At 34.1% G+C, this 9582-nt stretch overlaps 1 protein-coding gene across 4 annotated transcripts in view; it reads left to right on the top strand.

The window, feature by feature from the left end:
* The window catches only part of LOC106468264 (LARGE xylosyl- and glucuronyltransferase 2-like), a 96390-nt gene that overhangs the window by 52634 nt on the left and 34174 nt on the right, over positions 1–9582 (top strand). For all 4 annotated transcript variants that reach the window (XM_022396600.1, XM_022396601.1, XM_022396602.1 and 1 more), the window contains 2 exons: positions 1319–1483; positions 9229–9351. In XM_022396600.1, the coding sequence (XP_022252308.1) occupies positions 1319–1483; positions 9229–9351 (288 nt within the window). The remainder of the gene's footprint in view (positions 1–1318; positions 1484–9228; positions 9352–9582) is intronic.

Raw genomic sequence — 9582 nt, 5'->3', positions numbered from 1 at the left:
AGGCAAATACTACCACTCCATAGTATGTCAGTTAGATTAACAACTTCTAATATATAGAAAAGCCAGTGTGTTTTGGTAACAGTGCATTCTAACAATGGCTTTTATTTCATGTTACTTAGCAACAAAAGTATAACCTAATATTGTTGAAAGTATAAAATGAAATGTATAAACAACAAAACTAGAAAAATATTTGTTGATTTCTTAATTGACAGTCTCCATTGATTGAAGAGATTTGGTTTTTATTAAAAGCGTCGGTGATATAACAGAAAATACCGTAATTGAGAAATGATTTAAGTTTAAAAATTGGATCGATATCTTTACTTTCATGATAAATTTTATGCACTTGGCTCTCACACTATGTATTTACTTTAGGCTTATTTATTAATTTCTTTAAACCATACCAACATTCACTACACTTACAAGGTTTTACAGCTCCCTTGCACCCACGCCACTAAAATTGCAATAGGCAATTCATAATATATGCCAAAAATGAAACAGAAAGGTTGAGGTTAGTTCACATAAACGAAAAGAAGCTCCAAGATGAAGACTATATTCACTTGCGGCATGCTAAAATATGTTCGAAATACACACACAGACATGGTCATCTAGAATATGGGAACCTAATAACCTGAGCGAAGCCGGGTACTTTGCTAGTTCAAAACATATGCACCAACGAGACATTACGGAACGGCAGCAGCCAAGAGTTTTTGTTTTTCTCTTTATTTATTACTTATTTTTCTTATAGTACTGACTTTTTATAATTATACTAAACAAGCAGACTTACCTCTGAAATCTGAAGAGCATTAATTCTATCTATGGTGACTGTGCACTACTGAATGAATGAGAATTCACTGTTAGACAAATATATAGATGTTAAACACTTAAATTGTGTAGTCAAGGTTCTTGTCTGAAGTGATAAGTAAATTGTTGTTAAAAAGTTTGATTAACCACTTGTATTGATAAGATTGATATGCTGCAATAGTCATCATGTTATGCACAAAATGATACATTGGTGATACAAAGCAATAATGGGATAGATTTAAAACTCACTTAATTGAGTAGAGGTTAATTTTTAGTCTACTACCTGATCTATGCTATAAAACTGATGAATGTGTAAAACCTAATACAATGAGCATTGATTGTGGAGTATGATATATGTTTAGTAGAATATGTTGCTTGAAAATTGGAAGCTCATAAAGTCCTTTTTATTTGACTGAGTAGAGGTATTGTAGAGATGTTTTAAATAACTGTGTTTTTAGCTTTTTTGAGTTTTTAGGTGGATGTTTTAGTTAAATAAGCGTTATTGTTGTAATTTCAGACATAATACAAATTCGAAGCAGAAAGACGTAACACTTGTGACACAGATATCAATGGATAGAATGGGAGTCCTACAAAGAAGCTTATCTTCATGGGAAGGGCCAGTATCTTTAGTAATCTATATTCCATGGAAAGGTCAGAAAGAAAATAACATAGAATGGCAAAGGTAATTAGTTTATTGCTTGCTTACTTTTTTGTTCTTATATAATAAAGGTATTTTTATAAAGATAGATATCTGCAATCTAACATTTTAGGTAATAATACAGGAATCTAGATTTAATTGTGTACTGTTTTCTTTGGTTTGTCAAAGTTAGTCACATTTTCTGCATTAGCTCATAGCTTTTTTCTTTCTTTGTCATTTTAAAATTATTTGGCATATAATAACTGCTGGTTAATTTCATCTGTATTTTTTGCTTTAGGTTGGAATACAACACTGATTAATGTCTTCTGTACATAAGTGGGATAATGTGAAAATTTGGTAACTGACACTATAAATTGTGTAAGTTGGAATATAGTGTAGCCAGAAATTTTCAGTGAAATTTATTAAAAGCAGAGCTCCAAAAATAACTGAAAGAAAGAGGAAAGGATTATGTAAGCTAAATGATGTTTAACTGAAACTGTTTTGCAATATAAAAACTTACAACAATGGAGTGACCTTGTAAATAATAAACTATACTTTATTGCATGATTTTTTTACTAACAAAACACTGAGAGAAAATCTTATAATGAAACCCCTCTCAGTAAAACTAACATATAAGATTTCCTAGTTTTGTAATTCATTGATCTTAACTATTTTTGTTGTTCATGAAATCATAGCATTTCACGGTAGTAAATATAATAATAAATAATACCCATGCTACGAAAAATGGAAAAAATTCAAAATATTCAGCATAAAATTGTCATTTTTAATAATTGACTTAGTTATCAATATACTTAAGTGCTGTGGTATGTAGATACCACATATCTCAATCCCTAACAATGTATATTTTATGTTTACAAAATTTACAGTATTCCAAAGAGTATGGTTAAGTGTGATAATTCAGCTGAACGTGTTATTTTCTGTATCATGAGTTGATCAAGTATGTACTCTGCTTTTGCATTTTGAACTTAAATCAATTTAGGAGAAGATTTAAGAATTAAAGTCTTCAAGATTATGTGCTGAAGTATCCATAAATTGATAAGAATTTGTTTGTTGTGATGATATGGTATTCCAATTCTTTTTTTATATTATTAGTCAGAAACTGGGAACTGTTTTTGTTGTTATATTTGCATTAAATGTTGTGATTATTACTTATATTTATAATACATCAACAACAACAAATGTAACTAATATATTTTATGAATTTACCTGGCCAATGGATTTTGGACTGTTAGCACATACACACACTTTGAAGTTTTATTTATTATACTATGTATTCATTGATATTTCACACGTGTGAGTATTCCTGAAGATTTACATTTGTTTGTCTTTTGAAAAATTTGTAGTAATCATGGTCTGTTTCTGAAAAACAAAATTTTTTCTTCATTGTTTTGAACACACTAGTATTGTTTTTAGGCATCAAGTGAACATTTGTATGCATCATTTATGAAAACTCAGTTAACTCTCTCAACATGGGGTCAGTCAGTTTGACCGAGTCACATGACCTTTTGTACTCATTTAGAGTTGATATAAATTTAATACTTATAACTCTCAATATATTGGGTATATCTTCATGATATTTGGCAGTCTTTCAGTTAATATTACAAGTCTTTCACATACAAAAATTCATATTTCTTAGTGAAGTATTTTTAATAATATAAAATAAAGATTTGTCCATGAATATACTGAGTATTTGTTTTGAATAGTCTGTGTGCAAAGTAATTTTCATGTTAAAATTAAAAATACTTTTCGTCATCTCAAAAAATCTCATATTTCCTTTGTGTAATCCCAAAAACCTTCTAAATGCATTTCAAACGATTTTTTCACTAACTCCTTATAGTTTATATGTTATTTTCTCTACCCTATCTCAAAACGGGATCGGTCAATTCGACTGACCTCGTAACCACATCCTTATTTTCTTTCTAGAATGACTTCAAATTGTAACATGAAACTACATTCCTTTATCCTAAGTAGCTTTAAGCTCGTAATATTATACATCTATTTATAATTAAATTTTATTGTTTTATTGCCCTTTAAACCGTGTCTAACTACTACTCGTGCCATTATAAGTTATAAATCACTCAGGGAACGTGCAGCTCACATTACACTATCGAATTACATTATCCATGATTTGCTCGTGTGTGTGCCTAGTGAATCATTTTAAATTCTATTATTATTATTACTTATTTTACCTAATCTAGTCTTAAATAACTTAAAAAGATTGGTACTTGTAATTTTAATTACTTTTATAATAATAAATAACAGTGGGGAGAGATGGTTAATGGAAATCTTGGAGTGGTTTTACAATTATAAGATTTAAGGGCCCTTGCACTGTTTTTAAACTTCCATTTAAATTTGTTTGAAGTGTTAAATGAAATGGCCAATTTGAGAATTACACTTGTTAGTCTTGTAGAAATTTTCTTGGAACATGTTCTGTGATGTTTGATTTTATTATCATATAATAAGATTTATGAAATGTAGTTTGTTCAGTGTTGTGTGACTGAACATGAAAGCCATCTAGTCAGTGGGCATCCAGGGAGAATCGAAAAGACTTAGACAGATGCAAGGATGGGTTCGACAGCTCTAGGATAGAACAGTGGAAACACCAATTAAGATTAAGAAAAGATAAAGTTGTAAGATGTTTCCAATCCTTGTTAGACCTAAGAGACATCATAATGGAGAATGGTCAACTTGTCTCCACTGTCTCTAGTGCTACTCAAGGAGGTGTCTTTGTTCATTTTCAGAGAATATCATCCTCTCATGAAACACTAGTTTATCTAGGACATGATAGAGGTACGTGTTACATGCTAGAGTTCGTCTGGACAAACTTATTCAAACACGGAGACTTATAATGGAGAACCCTTTTTTTTTCTTTTAATTAAATGACTTTTCAACACCACACTCCACAGTATTTGTAAAAAGGGATGTTAGGCATATTCATACCTGGGTGTGAACTCAAGAGTTAACTAAGTAGGTAACAGAAAGGAACTTGCCTGCTAACGATTCCATCTGACTTTAAGAATTACAACTGGAGGCATGTGGAATATTAATATTGAAAATACAGCATTGTAATGTAATTAAAATTTATAGAAACACACTTGGATTCATTTACACATCAGTCTGCAGAATATCCTCTAAAGATTGCTACAACTGGGATGACAAAGACATCACGAAGTGGCAAATTTGGTGGAATGTAACCTTAAATTCACTTTAAAAGTGCTTGGAAACATCAAAGTAAGCAAAATTGGTTAATTGCACAAGCGAATATGTTAAGGTAGCCAGTGAAAAATGTTGTAAGGTATAAACTGTCTTTTTTGCTAACATCTGAAAGATTCAGTACATGCAAGTTAACAGTGAGTAATCTGACAGGACATAAAAGAATTCCACTGAATGATCAGTGAAGACAGACAACACAGCAAATGAGAAATGGTGGGTAAGTTCTCACGCAGCTTAAGAAATATAGCAGTAAAAGAGTTCTAAAAGGAAGAAGATTAAAAATGTATGACTTAACTCAAGTTCCATTTTGGATGATGTCTAAAAACTTTGTGGTGATGAAGACGATAGGCTTAGAAGAGGACAATGGGGACAGAAGAGTTGGATGGCTTCACTGGGATCTGAAAGTGACAGATAAGGTGCTCATTAATCAGCTGTTGAAGAAGTTTATAATCACACAAGAAACTACATAAGGAAAGAAGCAATTATTGAAGTCAGAGAAAAGCAAGATATGTTATGTTTAATGCACCAACTCTGGAAGGTAGCCTAACAAGACTGATAAACAGCCAGAGAAGAGCATCTGCAAAAATTGTCTAACATTCAAACCACAAGAGAAGAAAATCTAGCTTCTCGAACAAGGGCTAAAGAGCAGCCAGCCATGAAGCTGTAGACATTGAATATCAATGCAAAAAAAATGTAAGTTTAAGGTTGCCATAGAAGATGTTCCCAAGGTTAAAATGAGACTGATTCCCAGTAAGAAAGTTGAGGTATTAGGGGAAACCGTGGTTGAGTTGGCCAAAGTTGAGCAGTGAGGAAGATCTAGCAATTTGAGAACTGACCTCAGCAAGTACCCAAGGAAGAAAATGGAGAGGAAGTTAGGCATAAAAGAAAAGGTTCTCCCAACATTAACTCAGAACATTAAATCTGAAACCAGAGACAATATTGGGGAATAAGATAGTAGTCCCCTGTAGCATAGGCATTAAATATTGGACAAATGTTCATTTGCATTGCCACTGAGAAAACCATAGGGTGATGGATCCACTCTGTGAGGAGAAGCCAATGACCTTAAGAAATGAATTTTGCCAAAATGTATCTCACAGGAAACCTGACAGAGCCTAAGGTGAACAAACTATAAAACTGTGCCAAAGCATAAGTTGCAAGAACAAGTACTACTCTGAATGATGGTATAGAACAAGTAGAAACTTGAGACAAGCACACTGAGCAACCTGTTGCTGTGAGCTGCTGCTTCTGAGGAAACCAAGAACTAGAATGATGCTGATTCTTCAACACAGTACCCCAACCTGAGAGAGAGAAACACACATCTATGAAAAGATGAAGTTCTAAAGGATAAAGAAGAGAAGGGGATCTTGCTGTCATAAAGTCTTGAATCAACTAAAGCCAAAGAACATGAGAGCGAGGAAGGCATAATTATGCTTTATGACAATGGATCTATTCACTTTGGAGGTATGACATGTGAGCATGTCTCTAAGGAACAATTTAGTAAAATGAAGCCATTGGTTCCAAAGGAGAAGGATATCTTTGGCAGTAGGTGTGAAAGACAGTACGTTCTCAAGACTCTAAGGTTTACAATGCTACAGGAGATGGCTGAAGTGTTCTTTGAAACGTACTGATGTGGATCCAAAACACCAGAGGTACCAAATATTTTGTTGACACTAAATTAGATTTGGAGTTGTGGTGATCCACACAAGATATATAGCTAGCTGGGTAGTAAACTGAATGTGTGTAAGAAATTTGAGTGGATGAAAGGGCCAAAATATACATGTAAATGTGAAAGTTGATGTTAAGGAAATGAAGAAAACAAGCAAATGCTTTAACTACTCAACAGAAAGTGTAGTGAGACAAAGCCAAAGGGAAGGGAGATGAACTTATAAGCTACCCTCAGTGGCCAAAAACTAAGAAAATAACAAGTTGACAGGTGCCACTTCAGAATGTGACAGGCCTATCTAAGTTCTTTATTTTCGACATGTTTTCTACCCTTACTCCACTTCTTTGTTTGGTAGTTTTTCTTCCACCCTTACCCATTGAATTTAGATTGTGATTCGATTTGCTTTTTTTCCTTGTATCCTTCTTCCAATCTTCACTTCTTGGTGTCTTCATACCTATCATGCACCTCCCTTTTTCCCTGTATGTCTACCTTGCTGTCAGTTGGAGGTACTTCGTCTCACGAGCACTGGGATTACATCTTGTATGTTCATCCCCCATTCTCTGCTTTGGGTAGCTGTTTCTTTCTTGTCAGGGTAATGTCATTCAACTATTGCTATCTTTGACTATTTCATGCAACTGTGACTGGGTAGGTTGCCTTTTTTTATATATACCTCTTCTTTTTTAGGGGCATTTCCCAATTTTTTTTACTGGACCCTGCTCTGTGGTGAATGAAGCCTGACCAAATATTCTTTAACCTTTAAAATTCTCACTGTTCAGCCATGTTGACTTATTTATTATGTTCCATGACCACGCAATGCACACTGTTGAGATAGGGTGTTCCACAAGATAATTTGAAGGTTATCATTGCTATGGAATTGCTTCATAAATATGCCCAACTCGAACTATACCACCCATGGCCTACATGGGTAAAGCAGAAGTGGATGGGTGCCCATCTCTGCCATGCCTTGCAATGAATAACTCGGTATGGTCTGCTTTTAAAAATGGGGTTTGGTGGTGGTCATCCATTCCACTGTCTCAAATGTTGATGTTCCTCTGGACTCTCTATCACATTTCACTCCCCCTTTTCTTCTTACCACTTTCCAATTCCAAGCTGCTGGGGTAGTGGACCATGGAGGCATCCTCCTGAATGGTTTAATGGAAAAAAAATCAATACAAAAATACCATTCAGTGCAGAGTAGGGTGGTGGTGTTCTGCTGGTGTAGATGACATGATATCCTCCACTATAAAGCATATGAAAACCAGAGGAGTGAGACATCAAATTACAGTTCACCCCCTTCAATTTTGATCCCTGATCCTACCCCCACATAGATGTTGGTTCCCAGTGGCCAGTTTTGGATTTAGAGTAGAACCAATCAACATAAGTCCTCACACATGTATTATGGATGTATCTTTTTCTCCCTCAGTTATACACCATCTGTGTTATGGGTCATGGTGGAGGTGCTTGGAATTGTTACGGTTCTTTCCATTTTGCTATCTCTTGATGTATTTTATTCCAAGGATGTTATTGTGCCTGTGATGATTCGGGTCAGTTTTACTGTTGAGGGAGTTGATTTCTCAATGGTAGACATCTTTTTGATACCGGATGTCAGGTTCCTGGATTGATATATCATTTTCTATTCTTAACATGTGCCCTGTTCTGGAGTCAGGAACTTGAGATGAAGATGATATGATCGTCATTCTACCCTTGTATGCATGTCGGTTTCCAGCAACATGGATTTTGGATGTAGATAGTTGACATGCTAAGTGTGGTCTGTCGTGCTCTAGCCACTCTATACTTGGGGGCACTTCCATTATTTTTTCCCACACCTCTTGGATGTGCTCCCCTGTTGTTCCATCCATATATACCACACTTTTCTCCGATGGGCCAACAGTATACCTGGTTCATATGTGGTGTGGTCTCCCACATCAGACCTTTGGATCTGACTCTCTTGTCTCAAGGTATGTCATTCTGACACTTTCGAAGGATGCTTCTTTCTTTCCCTTACACCAGTCCATCAACCTATTCAGTGTGGGATTCTAGCTATCTATGTGAGTGGAGGTAATGTACCATATTTGAAGTTATAATTTTCATATAATGAAAATGTATTTCCGATAGGTACTTACCTCCTTTCACACTTCCCACCCTTCCTCCCCACTGAAAACCAGTGATTCTATTTTCTGCCAAAACTCGAAGTGATAGTCTGGTAGAATTGAGTAGAGGGAGTCACATGAGTAACAAGAGTGTGTTTCACTCTCATTGATGGAGGGTTGTCGCATGATGATTTTCATGAAAGACATATTGGAATGAGTCATTTCCAATGGAGGTGAGGCAGAAGGCTTGTAGCATATGTGAAATAATTTTTTTGCTGAACAAGAATAGCTATTTCTGTGAGAAGAGGCAAGTATCTATCGGAAATACATTTTCGGTATAGGAAAATTATAACTTTTGGCCTTGAAGATGATGATAAATGGTCTTTATTAACTGGTTATTGATGACATGATTATTGCTATGAAGAATTTGTTAGTGATTATTTATCATGTCAATCATTTATTGCAGGCATTCAGTTTCTGCATGGTAATTAGATGCTGGCAAACATTTCTGATACCAGTATATACAATACTTATTAACATGCAGTTTGTATTATGATTGTTATACACTCTTAAAAATTATCTATATGAATAATGTTACTTCTCTAATTCTCTGCTTGAGATATTTGGAAATTTGATTGATTGTTATTGTTTTGGTTTGAAGAACTTTAATAGATGCAGTGTTTAGAATCAAGACATTTTTTGTGGCACATTTATAATGTCATTACTTGTATAATATATTTTTTTTATTTAGTATTTATTGCTGAGTAATTAAATATAGTGGTCTTATATTTTCTTTTTTTAAGGTTATATATTCAGAAGAAGGTAAATGAATTGAGCTTGCATCCAGGGAGCTCTGTAACAGTTGTGTCAAGTTTGGCAAGCTTGGAAGACTACCCAATTAATACACTCAGAAACATTGCTATTAAGTAAGTGAAGGAAAGAATTAAATAATTTTAATGAATGCAATGTATATATATATATATATATATATTATGTGTTTAAATATCAGATTTTTATAATATAACTAGACCACACGTGACCCGTTGGGTCACCCACTATTCAAAGGTTATGAAGAACTCAAGCTAATTTCAATATTGCACCGAAATGAAGGTTTATATTGGGATAATTTAATTAAATATTTCAATTTATTCATGTTA

The sequence above is a fragment of the Limulus polyphemus genome, unplaced genomic scaffold (genome assembly GCF_000517525.1).
Source record: "Limulus polyphemus unplaced genomic scaffold, Limulus_polyphemus-2.1.2 Scaffold2941, whole genome shotgun sequence".
Lineage (NCBI taxonomy): Eukaryota > Metazoa > Arthropoda > Merostomata > Xiphosura > Limulidae > Limulus > Limulus polyphemus.
This window is presented reverse-complemented; position numbering and strand designations above follow the sequence as displayed.